Raw genomic sequence first — 26500 nt, 5'->3', positions numbered from 1 at the left:
AAAACCAGAATTTCGGGGGTTAAATCCCCTCCGAATTACTTACAAACGATCTAAGGTGTGACTTGAAACTGTAACAGGCTGGCAATATCAGTGGGAGGGGTATATATATGTAAGCCACTGCGGCAACCACACTCTGCAATTTTTTAAAATTGCGACCTCTCCGAGGTTGTCTAGTTGTAATTGCTTTTTTTTGGCTTTTCGCAGTGGTGGAAAATAAATAAATATATTTTTTTAAAGTACTGAATAAGAAATTTGAGGCATTTATGAGTATTTCCAATTTACACTTTAAAAAATGCAGTACTTTTTCCACCACTGATTTGTAATCACATTTGTTTACCGTAGTTTGTTTGTCCACAGTTGAGGCTCTAACTAACTACATGAATGTCCTTGCCTGTAATGTTGCCACATCTGTATGGTAAGTGTACTGCACGTGACAAATAAAAACCTAATAATACCTGATAATTCTACAGTAACTTACATTATAATAGAAGCGTGTAAATCTCTGGAATGTAAAAAAAAAAACATAAATACAGGTGACAGCACCTGTATGTTGTTGTCTTTTGGGGTACGTCTTGCTGCGCGTTCGGACCACAGTGAGGTTTGTTCTGGGCAGCACAATACAGTCTTTTCTCATCTGGTAAGCCGTCCGACCGCTGGAGCACAGAGACAGAAAGAGAAGAAATACTCAAGTCTATTTCATTTAACCTGCTTTGTCTATAAGATGTGTGGGTGTGTGTGTGTGTGTGTGTGTGTGTGTGTGTGTGTGTGTGTGTGTGTGTGTGTGTGTGTGGGTGTGGATATATCTACCTATATCGATGTTTGGATCCCAGATTACCCAGTTTGGATAATTTCCGTGTCAAGGTGTCGTCGTCATTCTCAGGCATCCTGCTTGCGCACACGCACACAGTACACACATTTATCACAAAAGAGGGAGTGCTATTAGACTGAAATGTCAGCATGGCTATTGATCATTACCATTGTCGCAATGTTGCTTGCTCTGGGTGGATCTTTGTTGGTTGTAAAGTGTCTTGAGACAACTTGTTGTGATTTGACACTATAATAAAATTGAATTGAATTGAATTGAATCATAGATCAATGATATATTGACAATAATGTGAATAAAGTGGACTGATACGTTCCTGACTGTATACCCTCCGCTATCGTGTCGGATCTACCTACGCTTCTCAGCCATTATAAAATCCACGGTAACCTGAGACCTCTTGTGGCTTGTTGTTTTAATATAGGTTGCTATACCTTCTGGAAGGAGATACTGTATGGGGCTCTATTTTCGTTCAACCTTTCCAAACACACTATTTGGGGATTTAGCATTGGGAAAGGGGCGTTCCTGCACTAAAAGTGGCAACTCCCCTCAGATCTTGCTCATTTGTAATCTACGAAATTCGAGCTTTCATTTGGTGTATAGATCGTGCGTGCAGGCCGTCTCTACGAAACAGTATAATTTCAGCTGATTATAGGTAAAACTACAAAGAGATGCATAGGAGAACAAGGAGAAATGACGCAGCCTGACTCCGTGGACATCTCCATGCAGGTGCGCAGTGCGTGCCGCTAAACCAAACTAATTTGGCATTACGGCTTTAAAGGAGCTTTTTAAACTCCACTATGCGCCTTCCTAAATGTGTGTGACCAAAATAGCAAATTAGGGGAAAGCGTGCCAACACGCCCATGACCACACCTCTAGGTGCAAAGGTGTCGGCATAATAGATAACGGGTGACGCTGGACCAAAATACCATTAAGGGACAAAGCAAGCTCATATACTCGTACTTTTCGGGCAGCGGCTGACGGCGGGTAACGGAAATGGAACCCATGGTGTCCCAGCATACAATAAGGTCAGACTAAAGAGGTTCTAATCAGGAGTTTGGAGTGGTGGACATTGCTCTTGTCTCCATGTCTTTATGTATGTAATCTTGTTTTTGTCCTCTAGTCTGTGCTATATCAATGGCATGGGGCTGCTGGGTCGCAGGACACATTTCAGTGTGAACTCACAATAAGACGTGGACCAGGGCCCTCCACGGAGCCCACCCTGTCTATCTCTCTTCTATTCTTTCGTCCTATTCCCCCTCTACCTCTACTTGTTGTGATTTGACACTTTAATAAAATGTAATGTAATGTAATTGAATTCATATCATATCATATCATATCATATCATATCATATCATATCATATCATATCATATCATATCATATCATATGTCTCCAGAAACTTCTCTCCTCGCTCTCATTTCTCTTCTGTTGTGACTAGTCCTAATTCCCTTTTCTCCCCCGTCTCATGCTCTCTCACCAATCCTCTCTCCTCTCCTCTCCTCTCCTCTCCTCTCCTCTCCTCTCCTCTCCTCTCCTCTCCTCTCCTCTCCTCTCCTCTCCTCTCCTCTCCTCTCCTCTCCCTTCATTGATATGGATGCAGCAGAGTCACTTCAAACAGGTGGGTTTAGAATCTTCCACCTTCGCGCGTCTATAGCGGATCACCATAGCCTGACAGAGCTTTAGGGGCATTTGATCTCAATGTGGGAGTGTCAGAGTGTGCCTCAGGGGATGGATTCCCCTATCGATGGGAACGGAGACTGGTTTAAATGAAATAAAAGTTCCCACCAGTGCCCTAATCCATCAGAGAGCGGTGTTGCGTCATAGGGAGACTGTCTATAGGGAACTAACTAATGCAGCAATAACAGTGTCAGACTGTCGATGCCTCAGATGTACACTCCTGGAACAGACCTCATGTTTTCCCTACGTTTCACCTATGTTGCACCATAGCAGTGTACCCCACACTAAAAACAAGCAGTGCGTTAGTGGGTAGTGATGCTGTCTGATAATCAGAAGGTCATCAGTTCCAGAGCCATCTACTGTAATAGAAGAGTTACGATATTGAAGGGGCAGAAACAGAGCGCTGTTCATGCAGCCTGAACTGAGCCAAGCTGGAGTTGGAAATACATTGTTTTCAACAAGGGCGGCGCAAATAAGAGCTATTTTTAAGCATGTGTGCAACATGACAACTGTTTTTAAGTATTGTACAGTAGCAACTAAAGTCTCTTTAATGTTTATGTTGTACTATTACTACAAAACAATCTAAAATAAAGGGATTTAAGATCATTAAAGCTGGGCTGTTGTGTTGCCCGGGTCCAATGCATTTCTCCCTACTCCCCGCCATTGGACTGAAGCCCCATGAAGTGAACGCAGTTTGCGTAACTCTGTCTATATCTAAGGCTCTGGTCGGTTCGTGCCCCAGCCTACATATTTAGTATCCATGAAATGCTCCCACCCCCCTGAGCTCTCATCATAACTATCTGAACAACCATCAGCATGAAAACGGCTCTGCGACTACAGAAGTGGCCTGGCTTGTAGACAGTGTTGTTTTGGCAGCACATTTTTAGTCATCATAGCTTAGTTTTCATTTAGTTTCCAATTCGTTTCCGTCAGTGAAAAAAGGTAGTCGACGAACATTTTTCGTCTTCGTTTTTAGTCGACAAAAACAACACTGCTCGTAGCTGAAGTAAATCTCTAACTGTTGAGATGCTAGAGCAGGGCAGTCCTCAGCCAGTCGACATACAGTAAATCACAGCCTCTATCTATTGTATAATATTATTTTCATTTGTGTATGTTTTGTTTTTGTTTCTGTGCTAAATGTATTATTTTTCCTTTTTCCTTCCTTTGAATGGGGGGTGGGGGGTGGGAAGGGTTTGTGTGTGTATATGTGTATGTGACGTGATTGTTTGTAAAGTATGTCTTGTCTTTAAACCTGAAAATGTATAAATAAAATTGTAAATAAAAAAATAAAAAAAGAATCACAGCCTCTAATATTATGTTAGACATACAGTAAATCACAGCCTCTAACATTATGTTAGACATACAGTAAATCACAGCCTATAACATCATGTTAGACATACAGTGAATAACATTATGTTCCACTGGTCATTTACCTGAAGAAGGTGTGATGCTCCACACAGCATTTCCAGAGGTGTTTGCAGGCCGCCTTGTTCGGTGCCTCGAAGAAAAACGACGTCTCTGAGCACTATAAGACAAGAACAAGAACAATATTATCAACTGTATCATTTATTCTTAATTCCTTCCTTGCCATATTCTTTTCAAGAATAGTGTTCAAGAACGACACCCATAACACTTATACTGTACGAGCATGATATGAAACACTGGTTCCCAAACAGTGGGTCGGGACCCATTTGATGGTCCGTAGACACATTGTTATGGGTCCCCTTATTTATTGTTTCCTACATTTAGTTATTATTTCAAACATTCCCAAAAAATGCAAACATTTTTCATGAATTAAAAACGAATGAAATGTTTTTTTTTCCTCATAAGAAATTCCATAAATTAGAAAACAAATGTTTAAGTAGTAGTGAAAATAGACGATCGGCAAGCTCACAACGTGTTGCGAAGCGACACATTGTGAGTTATTAAAATGTGAGTTATTAAAATATACTGTGGCTATGGGACGGTGTACTTACATCTGTGGGACTGTGTACTTACGTCTATGGGACTGTGTACTTACATCTGTGGGACTGTGTACTTACGTCTATGGGACGGTGTACTTACATCTATGGGACTGTGTACTTACGTCTATGGGATGGTGTACTTACGTCTATGGGACGGTGTACTTACATCTATGGGACTGTGTACTTACATCTATGGGACTGTGTACTTACATCTATGGGACTGTGTACTTACATCTATGGGACTGTGTACTTACATCTATGGGACGGTGTACTTACATCTATGGGACTGTGTACTTACGTCTATGGGACTGTGTACTTACGTCTATGGGACTGTGTACTTACATCTATGGGACTGTGTATTTACATCTATGGGACGGTGTACTTACATCTATGGGACTGTGTACTTACATCTATGGGACTATGTACTTACATCTATGGGACGGTGTACTTACATCTATGGGACTGTGTACTTACATCTATGGGACTGTGTACTTACATCTATGGGACTGTGTACTTACATCTATGGGACTGTGTACTTACATCTATGGGACGGTGTACTTACATCTATGGGACTGTGTACTTACATCTATGGGACGGTGTACTTCTTACATCTATGGGACTGTGTACTTACGTCTATGGGACTGTGTACTTACGTCTATGGGACTGTGTACTTACATCTATGGGACTGTGTACTTACATCTATGGGACTGTGTACTTACATCTATGGAACTGTGTACTTACGTCTATGGGACGGTGTACTTACGTCTATGGGATGGTGTACTTACGTCTATGGGACTGTGTACTTACGTCTATGGGACGGTGTACTTACATCTATGGGACTGTGTACTTACGTCTATGGGATGGTGTACTTACGTCTATGGGACGGTGTACTTACATCTATGGGACTGTGTACTTACATCTATGGGACTGTGTACTTACATCTATGGGACTGTGTACTTACATCTATGGGACTGTGTACTTACATCTATGGGACGGTGTACTTACATCTATGGGACTGTGTACTTACGTCTATGGGACTGTGTACTTACGTCTATGGGACTGTGTACTTACATCTATGGGACTGTGTATTTACATCTATGGGACGGTGTACTTACATCTATGGGACTGTGTACTTACATCTATGGGACTGTGTACTTACATCTATGGGACGGTGTACTTACATCTATGGGACTGTGTACTTACATCTATGGGACTGTGTACTTACATCTATGGGACGGTGTACTTACATCTATGGGACTGTGTACTTACATCTATGGGACTGTGTACTTACATCTATGGGACTGTGTACTTACATCTATGGGACTGTGTACTTACATCTATGGGACGGTGTACTTACATCTATGGGACTGTGTACTTACATCTATGGGACGGTGTACTTCTTACATCTATGGGACTGTGTACTTACGTCTATGGGACTGTGTACTTACGTCTATGGGACTGTGTACTTACATCTATGGGACTGTGTACTTACATCTATGGGACTGTGTACTTACATCTATGGAACTGTGTACTTACGTCTATGGGACGGTGTACTTACATCTATGGGACTGTGTACTTACATCTATGGGACTGTGTACTTACATCTATGGGACTGTGTACTTACGTCTATGGGACGGTGTACTTACATCTATGGGACTGTGTACTTACATCTATGGGACTGTGTACTTACATCTATGGAACTGTGTACTTACATCTATGGGACGGTGTACTTACATCTATGGGACTGTGTACTTACATCTATGGGACGGTGTACTTACATCTATGGGACGGTGTACTTACATCTATGGGACGGTGTACTTACATCTATGGGACGGTGTACTTACGTCTATGGGACTGTGTACTTACGTCTATGGGACTGTGTACTTACGTCTATGGGACGGTGTACTTACGTCTATGGGACTGTGTACTTACATCTTTGCCAATGACTCGCAGCTCAAACTGAGTCTCTTTGAAATGCACCTTAGTGATTCTCGGCCTGCAAATAAAAAACAAATATGTTCTCAAATACACCACCTTATGGACTGTGAGACTATCATATTAGAGTATTATTAGTATTAATAATAATATTAGTATATCTGATTGATAAATAGAATCCATAAACTTGGACCACTGGAATAGTGCTTAAGTTTCAGATAAGTTTATTATCGCCTGCTGAACAGGCACCAGCCAGCAGGTGTCACTAGTTTAGCAACAATGATCCCTTGCTGGCTTCTCACCCACACACACACACACACACACACACACACACACACACACACACACCCATCACCACTCATTTTGCGGTGATGGGTGTGTTAACTCTACTGAACACCACCCAGGACAGTGTTATAATGATTCATTTATTAATTTGACACGTTACGAGTTGTCACAAAATGTTAAAACTGTTACAAACATTAAAATAAAAATAAGAATATACCTCAGCTGCTGAACCACAACGCAAGAGAATAAGTACAGTAAATGTACAAGATGAAAAGGACATACAATACTGCAGCAAGAATAAAATAACACGATGAATTGCTCCTACGTAACAGGCGTGCAGATTTTAGTGATTTAAATGCATTCACCATTGTGAGTAATCCTCATGTATATGACTGTACCTACCAGAAGTACTTGCCCACTTGAGTTTTATTCTTGTAGACGACGACACCGACTGGGGTCAGACCCAGGAAGTACTCTGAGTGGTTCTCACCCTGGTTTGGCAGGTCAACAATGAAGGAATGAATGAAATTAGCATTTTTTTTGTAACGAGGTCATTCAAGTAAACTGGAACGTATAGCTCGTATGCGCGTTGAGAAAAGTGCCTTGTTAAATGCAGCCCTAAGAACATATTTATGTACGGTATACTCACAAACACAGGGTGTAGGTCCACTCCGTACATGTCTAGAGGTTTGGCCAGAGAAAGGTAGTCATTCTCCGCCTCTGATGGGACTAGACCACTGAGGACAGAGAGAGAGACAGAGAGGATGGAGACCAAAGAGACGGTGAACGAGAAATAGAATTCAAGACTTTCACCATCCTTTCTATCCTCAGTGGAGTGTCATGGTGGGTATTACAAGCCACCAAGGAGAGACGTTTCTGCCTTTGGAGATTTAGACATAGCGTACTTCACCATGCGGGATAGCAGCAGCCGGAGCTAGCATGTTAAGATAGGCAGTAATCTACAAGCTCTAACTGTCGTGTGTGATCACACACGACACCGCATTCTCTCGTCTCTGATATTTGATAAAGGTTTCGTGTCATTCCGTGGATCTACTGTTGCAGCGCAACGACTCTATTAGCCTGTGTGTGTGTGTGTGTGTGTGTGTGTGTGTGTGTGTGTGTGTGTGTGTGTGTGCGCGCGCACGTGTGTGTGTGTGTGTGTGTGTGTGCGTGCTGGAATTACTGTTAAGCCTGTTCAATTGTGGCACATCAGCTCAATTGAGGTCCAGCACACCTGAAACTCTGATCAGTTTGGGAAGACACTTCATTAAGTAGCCTTTGATTTAAAAATAACATAATGAAGTGACATTATTCCGGTAGAGTGTCTCAGCCCTGCGGTCGCTTTCTCGCCTTTAAGGCGTCTTACTGGTATGTAGGAACATTCTTAACTGTCTCCATGCCACATGACGCCTTATGACGCCTCCCCCTTATAAGGCAAGGCGTACGTACATCAATGGTTCCTAAAGGTTCCCAAAGGATTTTGGGGGTTTACAGTACAAGCGTAATCAACCCGTAATTTTACATTTTGGCCAAAAACGTGCATTTTTATACGTGTGGTGGTGGGCTCCGACTGCGTCCACTAGGGAAAGTAGGCTTTCCCCTCACTAAACCGTCTTTGTATTGGTGAGTAGTGAAAGTGTCCTTTTTATTTGTGCAGCCTGTGATGCGTGCACAGAGGCTTGAAAGTCCCATAGCGTTAAGGAGACGTCCTTCTAACACTGTATGGACGGGGAGGTCAGAGGGGACAAAGTGTCCCCCCACTCTTGTCCACTAGCCAGCGCCCCTGACTATGGACCAAAGCCACTTGCACTCTATAGAGAAGACCTGGGCATTACACAGCCCAGGGGCCAAATACGTGAAAGGTTATTTGGAAATTAGAAAATAAAACGTACTTTCTCATTTTACATTGTGTGTGGTCCATGGACATAAACTGCATTACTTAGATTTTAAAGCTTGTTAATTCACGCACACACAATATATTTCCTGCCGGGAACTGCGTGCCGATTGACAACTAAACCTGTTACCTTCCTTGTCATGCCAAAAGAAGAAAGGTGCATGCCAAATGCAGAGGTTTCAACAAAATATCAGAATAATAACATAATTATACTCTTACCAGCTAGCTTGTCAAAACAATGTGATTTACTGCTTTTTATATGGAAATCAAATTAGAATTATGTAGAATTGAGTTCAGCCTTTTGGCCCAGCCCTCCACAATATTTTCTGTTTCTCATTTGTCCCCTTGGGAAAGATAATTCATACCCTAGTTATGCGGGAATGCCTACTGAGTGACAAGAAACCACTTTCTGGGCTTGACAGCCCATACATCCAAACAGAAAGGTCCTATCCAACGTTAAACAACGTTAAAATCACTTTGTCACTTATTTTGCCACTCACTTTATGCATGCGCATACCGGCCTATACCTCTAGTGACTAGTCTATACCCTCTCCCACTCTCTCTCTCTCACTCTCCCCCTCTCCATCTAACTTCCATTTGTTTTGCAACATTCCGACCATTCCATCTTGGTAAATGATTTACTATCTCATTAGTTTGGCTTCTGTTCTCTTGACAGTTAAACTGACGTGAGGTTTGCTCACAACTCCTTCACTTCCTCCCTAGTGCGGGCAGCGAACCCCCCCCTAGTGCGGGCAGCGAACCCCCCCTAGTGTGGGCAGCGAACCCCCCCTAGTGCGGGTAGCGAACCCCCCCTAGCGTGGGCAGCGAACCCCCCCTAGCGCAGGCAGCGAACCCCCCCCTAGTGTGGGCAGCGAACCCCCCCTAGCGCGGGCAGCGAACCCCCCCCTAGTGTGGGCAGCAAACCCCCCCTAGCGCTGGCAGCGAACCCCCCCTAGTGCGGGCAGCGAACCCCCCCTAGTGTGGGCAGCAAACCCCCCCTAGTGCGGGCAGCGAACCCCCCCTAGCGCGGGCAGCGAACCCCCCCCTAGTGTGGGCAGCAAACCCCCCCTAGCGCTGGCAGCGAACCCCCCCTAGTGCGGGCAGCGAACCCCCCCTAGTGTGGGCAGCAAACCCCCCCTAGTGCGGGCAGCGAACCCCCCCTAGTGTGGGCAGCGAACCCCCCCTAGTGCGGGCAGCGAACCCCCCCTAGCGCTGGCAGCGAACCCCCCCTAGTGCGGGCAGCGAACCCCCCCTAGTGTGGGCAGCAAACCCCCCCTAGTGTGGGTAGCGAACCCCCCCTAGTGCGGGCAGCGTACCCCCTGCATCTCCGCCTCTAATTTCATTCAAATTGCAAATATCTATCTCTATTTTTTCAAAGATAGATATAAATGTACTGTGTAGCTAATATTAGAGGCTATATCGCGGCTCGCCCCAATGTTACAGCAACAACATGCAGCCGCGCTGCCCGGGCTAGTGTAGGATTGACCGCTATGACTCCCAGACGAAAAATATATGCATGAAGTCATTTAACCACTAGATGGTAGCCTTTTACAAGTTGGTCTTTGAAGTAGCTGTTTAAATTATGTCAAGAATACAAAGTATGTATGTTCACTCCAACCCTAGATCATTGACTACTGTAAAGGTGATTGGTCATCATGCATCATGTCTCTCTGCACTTTGGAAAGAACATTTGCACATTTTGTACTCTATGCACCAGTGTTGTTTTTGTCAGCCAATTTCTATTTTAGTTTAGTCATAATCTTCGGAATAAAACTTAATTTAGTTTTAGTCATATTTTAGTCACCTGGAATGTTGTAGTGTTAGTCTAGTTTTATTCGACTAAATATCATAAGATTTTAGTCGTATCTTGGCGGGCCTTGATGCCGTCGTAATGACTGATTTTTACACTTAAAAATAGCCGATCTACAAGCTCACGTGTTGCAGCAGATCTGCTATTTTCAGCATGCAACCAAGTGTAAAATGACTTATACTGGATCTCTTGTCCACTAGACCCTTCCTAACATTTTAGTCTAGTTTTTATTTGTTGACGAAATTGTCAATATATTTAGTCTTAGTTTTAGTCGTCATAGCCTAGTTTTCATTTACTTTTTATTCAGTTTGCCAGTGAAAAAAGGTAGTTTTAGTGGAGGAAAACAACACTGCTATGGACCATATTGGTCTGTACAGCCCTGTAATGTATCCAGACTGAATGTTTGTGTTCTTGTTGTGTACGTAAACCCCCCCAACCTGCTGCACGTCATGTGTTCCTTTACGACCAGTCGACCACACCAGAGAAGAAGACAAACTAATGACGTGTTAAAGGTGCAGCGTGACAAACGTTATACTTCAAGCCTTCAAGGCTATATTAGTATGTTAATAAGGTTACATTAATGTCACTATAGCAATTCCACAGTCACCATTTCATTTAATGTCACTATTGCAAATTCCACAGTCACCATTTCGTTTTAAGGTGATTTACCATGACAGGCATTGGAGTGCCCAATTCTATCCACTTCTAGTTATGTAATAGCATGACACTAAAACCGCCAAGGTTAGAGGTTAGCTGGCCCACTAAAAAAAGGAAGCAATGGAGACACTATTTAAGGCACTTTGCATTCGAGCATGTCTGTACTGTATGTCAGCAATGCATACGGTATATACAGTATGTTAGGCCTAATGTCATAATCCTTCTTTGCCGAAATAGAAGACAGAATGCAGAATATAACTCTCTTAGAATATAACTATCTATGTGCACGCACGCACGCACGCACGCACGCACGCACGCACACACACACACACACACACACACACACACACACACACACACACACACACACACACACACACACACACACACACAGCGGGATGAGCTAACCACAAAAACATGCTAAATGTCAAAAGTCAGTCATTGATATCTTATACGGCTCACTCTCTCTTTCTCTCCCTCTCTTGCCCCCTGGCTAGTAGTATGACTATATGACTGCTGTGGTACAACAGCATGTCTGTTCAACTGAATCACACTGATTCAAAGTGTGTTCATTTGACTTTGATAGTAGTGTAAAAATGCACCTGTTAGTGCTATTTACCCACTATCAGAGTTAAATTGGCACTCATGATACTTTCTATAATGACTGTAAGGTGAGTCATTTCTGGCTTTTTGGGCCTTCGTTGGTAGTCGAACGAAGTTGGTAGTAGTTAAATAAGTGTTCAATTGCTTCCTATGGGGCTGCCAAGGCACCACAGACCACAGAAGAGCCCGCATGTATACTTGACAATGAAGTGGTTTTCCATGTTTTAAATAGAATTTGGCTGCTGCTATATCAACTTACGTAAGTGTCTTGTGGATTTCTTCGATGCCGTCTTCCAGCGCTGCCTTCTGGTCCGGGACAAATCTGTATTCCGTAACGTAGCCTACTGTGTTTTTAGATGGATCGTAGTCACCCAACTCCGCTGCAAACACAAATATACAGGACAAAAATCATAAATTATAATCATTTTATACTTCATAGTACCGTACTAGTGTGTAGTGAAAATAGCCATATCACGAATTGCCTGAATGCTGAACTTCAACCATTTTGTCTAAATGTTTGTCAAAATGAGTATACTGTATTGGGGTACAAGGGGCGGTGGTGGCTCAGAGTGGCTGCATGGTAACCGTATGGTTGCCCGTTCGAACCCGGGCCCCCCTAGAGTCACCGTCGAAGTGTCCTTGAGCAAGACACTGAACCCCTAATTGCTCCTGATGTGCTGGTTGGTGCCTTGCATGGTTTCCGCTGCCATCGGTGTATGAATGTGTGTGTGAATGGGGTGAATGTAATGCACAATCTATGTAAAGCGCCTTGGATAAAGGCGCTGTATAAATGCACCATTTACCATTTATTGTTATACATATGTGACCCACCTTGACAGATTTTTAAACATTATTATTATTATTAGCTTCAAATTGACATTGGTTGTTCAGTTTGACCCACCAGTTTTGGAAATATGGCTTATAGAGTAATGTCTTGCAGAGAAACAGCATGTTGAGAAAACAGGCCTGAAAGGTTCACTTCTGTTACACCTAGCTACATGCTACAAGCATTTATTTCATATTTACATTTCAGCTCTGACACTTTTTTCAGACATGTTCTAGTATGTGAAGAGTCTGCCTTTGCTAATAATAACTAACTTTGGATTTGAAAGAAAGTGCAGTTTTCTCCCCTGGTGAAAAGCTGAAGGCTGCACGATATGGCAGCCCCTCGGTCAAATCCTGTCACATGACATACTGTATACTTCTACTGTCAGAAGTCACAATACATATTCACACCACCATGTTCATGTTGCTCTTACTGTACGTCATCCACCCTGATTAGGGTGTTTACTCACACTGTAATACTAGGGCTGCCAGCCGGGCGGAGACCTCAAAGGGACACGGCAGCCTGCCCTGTAAAACATCCTGTTTCAGCTGGAGGAAAAACTGATACCTGGACAGAGAAACACACCCGTCAAACAGTACATCATTTATTTGAACAGTGGGTGCACCAGCCACTAAATCATGTCACACAGCAACCTAGCATGCTTGCTGACGATGGCAGATCTACAAGTTGTGAGCAACAAGGCAAGTTCTTTTTAAAAGGATCCCTGGCTAATAAGACAAATAAGACAAATATTTCATAAATAAAGAAATCTTTCACTCAATAGGGACTGCTCCTGTCGCAAGTTGATGATGTCATATGTTCATCTGTGGTCCAGCACTATGGAATGCACGTGCTAATAAAAAACATTTTAAATATTGCTTTGATGCTCATATTAACTTTAGGAAGTATTACGTTTTTTTAATTAGCATATGCATTCCATAATTCCATAGGGCTGGACCACACATGGACATATGACATCATCAACTTGCGACGGGAGCAGTCCCTATTGACTGAAAGATTCTTTATTTATGAAAGAACTGTTGACTGTTGTTAAGATGCCCACCTGTGTCCTTTTAACCTTTTAGCTGTATACTACCACGAAATGCATGAATTGTTGTTAGTCCTTTTATATACTATTTTTTCTTATTTATCTTCTCTTGATGTAGCACTTTTTCAAATAAAAAGTGCGTTATAAATAAAATGTATTATTATTATAAGCTGTGAGCAGCAGAGCTTGTAGATCAAGCTGGAGTGTGACGTTACTCTTACAACGTACCTGGTGATTTCCTCTTTTAGCTTGCAGGGGTCTTCTGCATAAAACTTAACTCCAAAATATAATGTATACGGTGGCCCTGCTGAAATATAGAAATAAAACACAAACTATGAGTAAAATATGTAGATATATTAATTGCATACTGTATGAAAACCCATATATCTTTCCACTCACAAAATATTACACAAAGGGAAATCTTGGAAAGAAAAACTACAAAACCTCAAAATCAGTGTTGATTTCGTAGACTAAAACTATGACGAAAAATGTTCGTCCACTACCTTTTTTCACTGACGAAAACTAAATGAAAACTATGCTATGATGACTAAAACTAAGACTAAATATATTGACAATTAGACTTAACACGAAAACATTCCAGGTGACTAAATGTTACTAAAACGAATTAAAACTATTCAAGAGACTACGACTAAAACTAAAATCTAAATTTGCTGTAAAAAACAACACTGCTCAAAATAAAACTAAACCTGAGCCGGCTCTGTAATTGGACCACTTCTGCCCCCCCACATTTACAGTTGAGCTACTGTATCACATTCACAGCACAAGGCAGTGGTTCTCTAAACCAGTGTTGTTTTTGGCAGAACATTTCTATTTTAGTTTTAGTCAAAGTCTCTTGAATAGTTTTCATTTAGTTTCAGTCACATTTTAGTCGCCTGGAATGTCTTAGTGTTGACTAAATATCATAGACGGCATCAAGTCTGGCCTTGATGCCGTCGTAATGACGTCACAGCGCGATGCAACGAAGTTTAAAATGACTCATACTGGATCACTTGTCCACTAGTCCCTTCCTAACATTTTAGTCCAGTTTTTATTTGTTGACAATATTGTCAGTATAGTCTTAGTTTTAGTCATCATAGCTTAGTTTTCCGTTTAGTTTTCGTCGGTGGAAAAAGGTAGTCGACATTTTTCAAAAACAAACACTGTTCTAAACCCATTTACTACTTACTGCTAATGAGGTCTCTGTGTTCAGCGAGTGTTTTACTACTTACTGCTAATGAGGTCTCTGTGTTCAGCGAGTGTTTTACTACTTACTGCTAATGAGGTCTCTGTGTTCAGCGAGTGTTTTACTACTTATGAGGTCTCTGTGTTCAGCGAGTGTTTTACTACTTACTGCTAATGAGGTCTCTGTGTTCAGCAAGTGTTTTACTACTTACTGCTAATGAGGTCTCTGTGTTCAGCGAGTGTTTTACTACTTACTGCTAATGAGGTCTCTGTGTTCAGCAAGTGTTTTACTACTTACTGCTAATGAGGTCTCTGTGTTCAGCGAGTGTTTTACTACTTACTGCTAATGAGGTCTCTGTGTTCAGCAAGTGTTTTACTACTTACTGCTAATGAGGTCTCTGTGTTCAGCGAGTGTTTTACTACTTACTGCTAATGAGGTCTCTGTGTTCAGCAAGTGTTTTACTACTTACTGCTAATGAGGTCTCTGTGTTCAGCGAGTGTTTTACTACTTACTGCTAATGAGGTCTCTGTGTTCAGCGAGTGTTTTACTACTTACTGCTAATGAGGTCTCTGTGTTCAGCGAGTGTTTTACTACTTACTGCTAATGAGGTCTCTGTGTTCAGCGAGTGTTTTACTACTTACTGCTAATGAGGTCTCTGTGTTCAGCGAGTGTTTTACTACTTACTGCTAATGAGGTCTCTGTGTTCAGCGAGTGTTTTATTACTTACTGCTAATGAGGTCTCTGTGTTCAGCGAGTGTTTTCCAGGGATCCAGCCAATACTGTTAAAACATACAACAACAACTGAGTCTTTATAGTAGAGGTAAAGTTGTTCAATAGCAAACAAATACAGTATAATGTAGGAAGTTACCAGTTCATATATAACTATAGAAAAAGTGCTCCTTGGAGCACAGGTCTCCGCCAGGTCAGGTAGGTTATTGTGGGCCAGAAATGTTGGGAATTCAGTCATTACAGAGGTGAGTGGAATGGGTAGAAGTTGAGGGATTAATGTTAATTAATACAATTATTGCAAACTCAAGACACTCAGAGTTCATGATTTGAGGCATTCTGTTCAAAACAAGCCACTCCTGAAAACTTTAGATGACAATCTTAACCAGTCACGGATGGACTATTAAAAAATCGGAATGTGCTTGCAAAGTTTCACGGAAATTGGACACTGCGTTCATGATTTGAGGAATTTTGTTATCTTAGCCAATCAGGATGGAATATGAAAAATAGGATAGACCCGTCTTGATCACATGAGATTTTTTTTTTTTTTTACAATTTGGGGGGAAAAAATCGGCCTCCTGGTGGCGCTATAACAGGCCGATGTGTCGGAGATTCGTTGTTCACGGACAAACGGACGGACTGACAGACTGGCGGAGAAAATGAAAGATAATTAGAAAACATATCGAGGGTTTCAAACTAAGTGACTTTTAGCATGATAAAAGTCTCTCTGGGCCTGGGAAATGAAAGTAACAACTGATTGAATGTGTGTGTGTGTGTGTGTGTGTGTGTGTGTGTGTGTGTGTGTGTGTGTGTGTGTGTGTGTGTGTGTGTGTGTGTGTGTGTGTCCGTGCACACGTGCATGTGTGTGTGTGTGTGTGTGTGTACTGTAGTGATGTTGCCTTGCCTACCGTAACACACAATCATAAATCAATGCTTGGTTAGTTGCTTGGTTGACAGACATTACCCAGAAGGCATTGCAACATTACATTACCCAACCCATGTCTTGTGACAGAATTCTTACTCTTAAGTTTTATGGGCACACAGATTTACCCTCTGAAGGTTGTTCAGGGTTTGTAAATCAGCCGTGATGTGTGTGTGTGTGTGTGTGTGTGGCTGTGCGTGCGTGCATGTGTGTGTGTGTGTGTGTGTGTGTGTGTGTGTGTGTGTGTGTGTTGTAAGGTGTATTGTAGTGTGATGGTCTTTTTACTCACTGTTTGATGGTGCCGATCACAGTACCTCAGACCAAAGTAATCACTTTCCGCAACGTTGATATGAGTGAAAACCAAATCCAACAGTGCTGAGCCCTTAGATGACTTCTATACAGAGGAGAGGAGAGGAGAGGAGAGGGGATTAATGTAGATCACTAGCTCGATTGAAAGGTCTGTGTGCAGTACTCTCCCCATTCTGAAAAGCTGCCACTGTGCCCTTGAGCAAGGCACTCTCACACGCATGCACGCACGCCTACCAGGTACCAGTCAGTTCCCAGGTGTTCCTGTAAAAGAGCCAAACTTTGCTTACTGTACATACAATAAATTAATTCAAAAGACAAACGACAGCCTTCTATTGATGATGATGATGATGATGATGAAGCTCAACAAGAATGTATTCAAAGTTATTCATTTTCACACACTGGCACATTTTGCCTTGTCTTTAAACTATTCAGACTAAACACTGGCACACTTTGCCTTGTCTTTAAACTATTCAGACTAAACACTGGCACACTTTGCCTCGTCTTTAAACTATTCAGACTAAAGCCAACTAATCTTGCATAAATAATGTTTCTCTATAAATACGTCATTTGGAGACAGAAGGCTACTAGAATGAACTTGTTCATGCGTTTGGAGCGGCTTCGGTAGAAAACCTCAACGGCGGTTGTTTTCTCTGCATTAAATTAGCTGACTGTTTATTTGTGGGTTGTGTATCAGTGGGTTCCATAACTTGTGGGCCCTTAATTGAAACATGACACAAAACAACACCCTATTGTTCCCTGGTGCCTCCATACGAAAACATTCTGGGTTTAGTTAGTCCCAGTCTTCTTCATCACTCTGTATTCCAATTGTGATTCTATCCTGCGATACATTCTCTACAAATTAACCATGAGAGCAACTGATGTATACTCCACCCCTTCTCTACCTGTGTGTGTGTGTGTGTGTGTGTGTGTGTGTGTGTGTGTGTGTGTGTGTGTGTGTGTGTGTGTGTGTGTGTGTGTGTGTGTGTGTGTGCGCGCACGTGTGCGTTAAAATGAACAGCTGGACTTTATTGGTGAAATATGAACATGGGGAGCGCTGTGAGTGCAGACAAATGGACCGAACAACGAACAACCTAGCGCCACTTGTAAAGGTATCCTACCTGATACTCACTGAACTGGCCATATCAAATAGCATAGTCTATGCTATTTGAAATTTAATATAGCATATTCCATAGACAGACAGACAGACAGACAGACGGACATATTATTTCTGTCTCTCCCTTTGTTATTCTCTATTATGTCCTGCCTTACAGGACTGAGTAATCGCTTGTTAAGTTAGAGTATGCATCATGCTGTGTGTGTGTGTGTGTGTGTGTGTGTGTGTGCGTGCGCGCGTGTTCGTGCGTGCGTGCGAGCCCTCCAGCCCTGTATAAGTGTGTGTTACTGTTTATTGTGTCACTGTCTCTGTGTGCTGTCAGCTGTTGACTTCTCCATCAGTCTCATGGGAGACGACATGCAGCACACTCTGAAATGTTTTAATATAATTGAAAAATGTCAATAAATATATTCTTTCAAAAAGAAAACATGCTGACTGAGCCGAGTCCATGTGGTTAGCGGTTACACGTGTTGCTTTCAGAATTAAATTAACATAACTTTTTTTTTTTTACTGTGTTGTTACAGTACATTCCCATTTGTTCTAATATATGGCAAACGCAATCTACACTCTACACAACATGAGCATTGTTATATTCTTCATCAGAAAGCAGGCCCAAAGCCCCCTCCCTCCCTCCGCTCCACTGCATTCCTCCTCTGTCCATTGCTGATAAAAGGGTTCTGCGTGCTGGGGAGGAGACGGAGAGGATAACAACCACAGGAAAGGAGGAGAGAGGAGAGGAAGGGATGAGGACGAGGAAGAAAGAAGAGAGGAAATGAGAAGAGACAGATGGGAGGACGTGATATATACCTGTCCTGTATGATATCACGTTCTATCAAACAAAAGAGCACCTTGGGCAGCACCACCATTATCCTTCCACACTGCTGAACGCAACACATATATGATTATGATGCCAGCAGAGAGGGGCAACAACTGCTCTCCTCTCCAGGGACAAGGAGAGGAGAGGAGAGGGGAGGGGAGGGGAGGGGAGGGCCAAGAGGAGAGGGGAGGGGAGGGGAAGGCCGGGAGGAGAGGAGAGTGGCGAAAGGAGAGGAGAGGGGCAAGAGGGGAGGGAAGGGGCGAAAGGAGAGGAGAGGGGCAAGAGGGGAGGGAAGGGGCGAAAGGAGAGGAGAGGAGAGGAGAGGAGAGGAGAGGAGAGGAGAGGAGAGGAGAGGAGAGGAGAGGAGAGGAGAGGAGAGGAGAGGAGAGGAGAGGAGAGGAGAGGAGAGGAGAGGAGAGGAGAGGAGGAGAGGAGAGGAGAGGAGAGGTTAGTTTCTCCACTGACAGATGGTCAAGCTGGTAACAATGTGATGACCTTACAGTGTTACCATGGGAACTGTGGGTGTGGCAACAACTCATAGATAGACAGGCTTCATATACACACACACACACACACACACGCATGTACACACACACACACACACACACACACACGCTAGATGAGATTATACCTTGCTGTCTTACTGATATATGGATAAAATGTAGTCGTGCAAAGGCGTGTACAACTGTACGCGTGCAATCCATGCGTGCGCACACACACACGGATTGTCAAGGACACTCAGGTCAAAGAAAAAAGCAAGTGTAGAAAGATTGATTGGGGTTTTCATCATGATAAGTAGGTAGGGAAGTAATTGAATATTGAACTACTCAACTTACTGTACACAAGTACATTTACTGAGCATTGTATTTGAAAAACACATTTCCCGAACACCACACCACTATAAAGCAGCTTGGCAGCTCCTTTAACTGATATATATATATATAGAAACCTAAAGTAAAACGTACCATCCAGAAGTGTCTCTAGTCTGTACTAAGTTTTATTAACAAGTGCCAATGCCTAGATTGTCAGAATAACAAATAACAGTTTAAGTTCTAGTGCAATGATTACAAGTATCCTAATGTTGCGTTCACACGGGCAGATTAAACGATACAGTCTATCATTCATTGTCAATGGAAGCCAGCGACATGACGATGCAAAGATACAGTCTATCATTCATTGTCAATGGAAGCCAGCGACATGACGATGCAAAGATACGGTCTACCATTCATTGTCAATGGAAGCCAGCGACATGACGATGCAAAGATACGGTCTACCATTCATTGTCAATGGAAGCCAGCGACATGACGATGCAAAGATACGGTCTATCATTCATTGACAAAGGAAGCCAGCGACATGACGATGCAAAGCCGCAAAGATGCATGTAGCTGCTCCAAATCAACTCACAACACGTCTTCGCGTCTGCCTGTGTGAATGCACCATAAGCTATAAAGGGCCTGCATTGCATGCAGTGAATGTTAAATTTAGCTTCCTGCTGACTTTAGGAATAATTCATAATGGTAGAAATAATTCATAAGACAGCCTTGTTAAATAATACATCAAAGTGTAGCTTTTTGGATCTTCAAATTGGGGAAATACAATACAGTTTGCAGAATGATAGACATGATAAAACCCTTAAAAGTCAACCCATTAGGCTACAGAAATAATATTTTATGCTATACCTTGATTTCCAAATGATGTTAACATTAAGGTGGGTTATTATTATGCACAAAACAACTAATTTTATATAGTTTGAAAGCACTGAATCTCTTCAAGCGTAAGACAACATCAACCCCATAATTGCTATCAAAGGGTTGGAAGTGGAACATTTCAAACAGTAAAATGACAGAAGAGGAAGTAATCCAAAGTTCAAAATTGAAGACACGGAATTTAATGTTCACAGTATTTCAGATAAGTGCCCTTTCAAACTTTTGGGGCATGCTTAGACAAACTTTTCTCTTGGCTCTCTCGCCTTTGTCCGTCACCTTGCAACCCCCCTCCCCCCTCTCTCTCCCCCCCCTCTCTCCCTCCCTCCCACTCTCCTTCATCCTCTCTCTCCCTCCCTCCCACTCTCCTTCCTCCTCTTTCTCCCTCTCTCCTTCCTCCTCTTTCTCCCTCCCTTGCCTTCCCTCTCTGGCTTTTTTCGCTTATGCTTGTCCTACTTTTGGCTCTTTGGCTCTGTAATAATTTTTCTACTCCTTGCACCAAGACAATACCTTACCCTACGGCTAACAGTAAATCTGGCAATCTTAACATTCCACTCCTAAGCCCTGGGTTTGTGTGTGCGTGCAGTGCATGCGTGTGCGCGAGCGTGTGCATTTGTAGTATTGGTCTGCTCATAGAGATGTCGCATACTACTGTGTTCAGTGTTCACAATATACTTTTCAGAAAGATAGATAGATTAGACGGTGATACAGGTAAGAAAGAAAGAAAGAAAGAAAGAAAAAAGAAATATAGCTGCAAGCAGCGATAAGGCGGGACCAATAAAGAAGACAATAAGCAATAAGAACAATATGCACAAATAAGACTGACAAGCTGAATTGTCGGTACCCGGATTTGAACACACAACCTTGTGGTCCGTTTTGGTAACAAGTATGTCTGTCCTCATTATCCATTTCTACAGTGTGTTCGAGGTTCATGTTTTCACATATACAAACTTCTCTTCAACCGAGGATTTCAGTTAATGGTCCATAGATTGTGTGTAGGACATTTCACGCAAATTGCTCAAAAGTCCAGACCGAAAATCAGGTATAAGCATTTTTCAAACTGCTCAAAGTGGCGGAAAATATGAGGGCGGAGCTTACTTGTCAAAGAGACAGATGTGTTCCCCATGAATCAAGGAACATGTGGAAACAAGTGCCATGGATTTTGGCCAAACAAAGCATGAGTTATGACTGTTCAAAGGTTTCATTTAAAGCGCCCCCCTTTGACCAATTGGAGTAAGACTGCTTTCAGTGCTATTTGGCATGACCCTCTACTATACTGTAAAGTGACATAAGCATATGATGCTGCATGTATGTATTACTGGCAGAAGAAGAATTTTCACAAAACAGCCATTTTCATTGGCTCAAGTGTCATAACTTCATTTCTTCACTTAAAGAAATGTACTACGATCTTTTGTCCGTATAGATCCAACGTGTAGACGTTTTTGTGCATTTTGATCAAAGATCTTGGGAGGAGATACATTTGAACTGTTTTTCATATAATTCAAAATGGCGGGTGTTCTAAAGGTCAGAGGTCAACTCAAAAGTCAGAACACGAAAGCTGTTCGGCATGAGGAGACACATATGTGTATCAAAGTGTCATTGCTATCGGTCAATGAGCTACAGTATATGCACGTTCAAAGTTTTCATTTTCAATTGAGCGCTATAGCGCCACCCTTTGGCCAATGGGTCATGGGCTTCGCTTAGTCATCGTTTGGCATGGCCCTCTGCCATGTTGCCACGTTTCACGAAAACCGACTGCACGGTTCAGCCAGAACAGCTATTTTTGGCGGAAGGAGAAGAAGAAGAAAGAAATAAGTGACCAAAGTCACTTCGTGACTTCTTTTCTTGGTCCCTTTTAAAGACAGAAAGTTTGGTTAGGGCTGTGCCAGTCTCCAGATGAGGATCCATAAATCACAGAGGAGAGATAAGAGAGAGAGAGACACTAATTGTGTCATGACGACATGATGACGTTCAGATGAAGGTCGCCGTGGATCCTATAGACCGATTGCGAAGCGAAAGTGGAGGCAGTATGACTAGATTTAACCCATTCTGACCTGGAGATCAGATTCAAAAAAATGTCTTCTACGTCAGTCGTTCTTCGATTTTTAAATAGCTAAAGCATAACGTAATGCTATAACACCAAAAGGGGTTCCCGCCCAAAATGGGTTAAATTCCTTTTTGTAGAGAAGGCTATGTGTAATAATTAGGTTTAAATCGCGTTTAAACAATTCAATTGAAATCCTTTTTACGAGAAGGCTGTGTAATAATTAGGTTTGAATAATTGGATTTAAATGCCTTTTGAAGAGAAGGCTGTGTAATAATTATAGGGTAGAATTACAGCGTATATGTATGCTGTCGCTTGGAGTCGTTGCCTTATGATATGTTCTGACCATCTGAATAGCATAGCGTTGGAGTCCAGATGCCACACAGACCTGGTAACTATTGTTTAGGGTACAGCTGCTTGGTCCCGTGACACACGCCATTTCCTCTCTTATCTTTGTATAGAACCATTGCAGACCCTACTTTCCCCCCCGAGAACTACTGTACCACACCCCTGAATGCTTAATGTACCACACCCCTGAATGCTTAATGCACCTCTGACTCCGTTTGCCTCAACACACAATGAATTGATAGGCCTACAGAAATCCTATTTACATGTCTTCTGTGGACTCCAACATTACACCTATAGCTACATGTTTAAGCATTTATTTCATATTTACATGTCTTCTGTGGACTCCAACATTACACCTATAGCTACATGTTTAAGCATTTATTTCATATTTACATGTCTTCTGTGGACTCCAACATTACACCTAGCTACATGTTTAAGCATTTATTTCATATTTACATGTCTTCTGTGGACTCCAACATTACACCTAGCTACATGTTTAAGCATTTATTTCATATTTACATGTCTTCTGTGGACTCCAACATTACACCTATAGCTACATGTTTAAGCATTTATTTCATATTTACATGTCTTCTGTGGACTCCAACATTACACCTATAGCTACATGTTTAAGCATTTATTTCATATTTACATGTCTTCTGTGGACTCCAACATTACACCTATAGCTACATGTTTAAGCATTTATTTCATATTTACATGTCTTCTGTGGACTCCAACATTACACCTAGCTACATGTTTAAGCATTTATTTCATATTTACATGTCTTCTGTGGACTCCAACATTACACCTAGCTACATGTTTAAGCATTTATTTCATATTTACATGTCTTCTGTGGACTCCAACATTACACCTATAGCTACATGTTTAAGCATTTATTTCATATTTACATGTCTTCTGTGGACTCCAACATTACACCTAGCTACATGTTTAAGCATTTATTTCATATTTACATGTCTTCTGTGGACTCCAACATTACACCTATAGCTACATGTTTAAGCATTTATTTCATATTTACATGTCTTCTGTGGACTCCAACATTACACCTATAGCTACATGTTTAAGCATTTATTTCATATTTACATGTCTTCTGTGGACTCCAACATTACACCTAGCTACATGTTTAAGCATTTATTTCATATTTACATGTCTTCTGTGGACTCCAACATTACACCTAGCTACATGTTTAAGCATTTATTTCATATTTACATGTCTTCTGTGGACTCCAACATCACACCTAGCTACATGTTTAAGCATTTATTTCATATTTACATGTCTTCTGTGGACTCAAACATTACACCTAGCTACATGTTTAAGCATTTATTTAATATTTACATGTCTTCTGTGGACTCCAACATTACACCTAGCTACATGTTTAAGCATTTATTTCATATTTACATGTCTTCTGTGGACTCCAACATTACACCTATAGCTTGTTTAAGCATTTATTTCATATTTACATGTAAAAAGTGAAGAGTCTGCCTGTGCTATTAACTCATTTTGAATGAAATATATATAAATTCGGTATTTCTCCTCTCAGGCAAAAGCTCTCAGTCAAATCTGGTCATATATACTAAGTGATAATGCACTAATTGGTATTCTTGAGGTAATTGTGTATCACCCAAAACCATGACAGCTAATTTGACCTTTGGCTTAAATAAATTACTCAATTTTGACCCCAAAATGTAGTTACTATAGAATTTAGTCTTTGTGTTGCAAGATGGACAGAGGGGGGATAGGAGGGGGGTGAAAACATACACACACTCACGCACGCACGCACGCACGCACACACGCACGCACACACGCACGGCCACACACACACACACACACACACACACACACGCACACACACACACGGAGGGGGGGTGAAAACAAAGAGAGAGGGGAGGAAAGACAGCTATTGTGTTGTCAGAGGAAGTGCGTTCGAACACACTTGGGGAGGGGGAGGTGGGTGTCACAGAAATAACATTTGACACTCTCCACTGTGACCTATGACCTCTGAATGAGTGTCACTGTCTGAGTGCTATTTGAATGACATCAGTGATGGTCCTGATGGAAGAAGTATCCTTTACTTCATGAGTAAAAGGTATCAACAGTGCAATGTATTGTAGATATACTCTGTAAAAGTCCTGTATTAAAACCCATTCTCGGGGCGGGAACCCCTTTTGGTGTTTTAAGCATATTAAAACACCAAATTGAAAAATAGCAGATCGACAAGCTCATAGCGCGGCACCAAGCGCCTAGTGCAAATCGTGAAAATGTGGCGCAGATCTTTGAATAATCTTTGAACGTTTTTTTACTCAACTCTTTGCTACTGGGGGCGGGGGGTCCCTGGAACAACATATTTTCAGATGGGGGTCTGAGGCCAATTACATATGATTCTAGGGGTCCTTGACATGAATTAGTGTATGAGAACCACTGATATAGAAACATAGGTTTAAAAGGAAAAAAATGTAGAACCGTCCTCAGGTTAAAAATGTACTTGAATAAAAGTGCAAAGGTGTTGGCATCACAATGTACTTAAAGTACCAAAAGTATAAATTGTGCAGACGTTTCCAAATGAATTGTAGTAGAGTAAAAGTACTATATTTGCCTCTGAGATGTAGTGAAGTACAATAGTTACTTTCCGCCACTGAATGACATCAACTCTATAAATTACTTTTTATAGGTTTTTAAAACCGGTTGGATTACCCCGATCTACTCTCTCTCAACACATCAACATGCATGCAAGATCTACTCTCTCTCAACACATCAACATGCATACAAGATCTACTCTCTGAACACATCAACATGCATACAAGATCTACTCTCTCTCAACACATCAACATGCATACAAGATCTACTCTCTGAACACATCAACATGCATACAAGATCTACTCTCTCTGAACACATCAACATGCATGCAAGATCTACTCTCTCTCAACACATCAACATGCATAGAAGAAGAACACAGACAGCGTGTGTATTTAACTCTGTCCGTGTAATAAGTGTACACTAAAATTAACAATTAACTCCAGATTTGTTGATGTTGATTGCACACGCACGCACACACACACACAAACACACACACACACGCACGCACACACACTGTCTCTTTCTCTGTCATATACTTTCTCCTTTACACTTTGTTCTTCTCCTTGCTTCTCCCCTTGTTTGTCCTCCCTCTCGCTCTCTCTCTATCTCGCTCTCTCTCTCTCTCTCTCTCTCTGTCTCTCTCTCTCTCTCTCCCCCTCTGTGAAAGGTTGGGAGCTAAAAGGTTTGAGTTGGCAGAGAGAGTGAGAGGAATGTGAACAAGAACAATACCTTTGGTGGAGTGACAAATCTCCCTCCGCCTTGTTGACCTGCTAAACACACACATGCACACACACACACACACACACACACACACACACACCACAATCTCTGTACTGACGTGCACATACTGTACACAGCAGCAGATTCGTTTTCCAGGCATTTGTATGTGGCTTAATATTTGCCTACAGGCTGTGGATGGTGTTAAAATCCAGTGTGTGTGTGTGTGTGTGTGTGTGTGTGTGTGTAGAAGCAAGGTGAGGATGAACCTTTTGGTGACCCCAGCAACACAACGCTAAGAATTTTTCTATCAAATGTTCATGTCCATCATTCAAACATTTAATTTGCCTCATAAATAGCCTCATAGCAGAGAATAGATCCCCACGTTCTGTGACTTATTTTTCTTTCCAGCTGGCAATAATACCATCTCTTATAGTATCATCTGGGACTAAAGGGTTGTGTGCATAAATAAAACAGAGCCTATATAACCGCTTAAATGGATTTCCG

At 42.0% G+C, this 26500-nt stretch overlaps 1 protein-coding gene across 1 annotated transcript in view; it reads right to left on the bottom strand.

The window, feature by feature from the left end:
- Window positions 1–26500, bottom strand: part of epb41l4a (erythrocyte membrane protein band 4.1 like 4A) — a 40969-nt gene that overhangs the window by 10479 nt on the left and 3990 nt on the right. The window contains exons 2-12 of the mRNA XM_080792301.1: window positions 16642–16746; window positions 15432–15483; window positions 13750–13828; window positions 12943–13040; window positions 11907–12027; window positions 7333–7420; window positions 7086–7174; window positions 6396–6459; window positions 3933–4024; window positions 808–885; window positions 544–653 (exon numbers count right to left, since the gene is read on the bottom strand). Of these exons, the coding sequence (XP_080648427.1) occupies window positions 544–653; window positions 808–885; window positions 3933–4024; window positions 6396–6459; window positions 7086–7174; window positions 7333–7420; window positions 11907–12027; window positions 12943–13040; window positions 13750–13828; window positions 15432–15483; window positions 16642–16746 (976 nt within the window). The remainder of the gene's footprint in view (window positions 1–543; window positions 654–807; window positions 886–3932; window positions 4025–6395; window positions 6460–7085; window positions 7175–7332; window positions 7421–11906; window positions 12028–12942; window positions 13041–13749; window positions 13829–15431; window positions 15484–16641; window positions 16747–26500) is intronic.

The sequence above is a fragment of the Protomyctophum bolini genome (genome assembly GCF_963924005.1).
Source record: "Protomyctophum bolini genome assembly, chromosome: 1".
Classification (NCBI taxonomy): domain Eukaryota; kingdom Metazoa; phylum Chordata; class Actinopteri; order Myctophiformes; family Myctophidae; genus Protomyctophum; species Protomyctophum bolini.
This window is presented reverse-complemented; position numbering and strand designations above follow the sequence as displayed.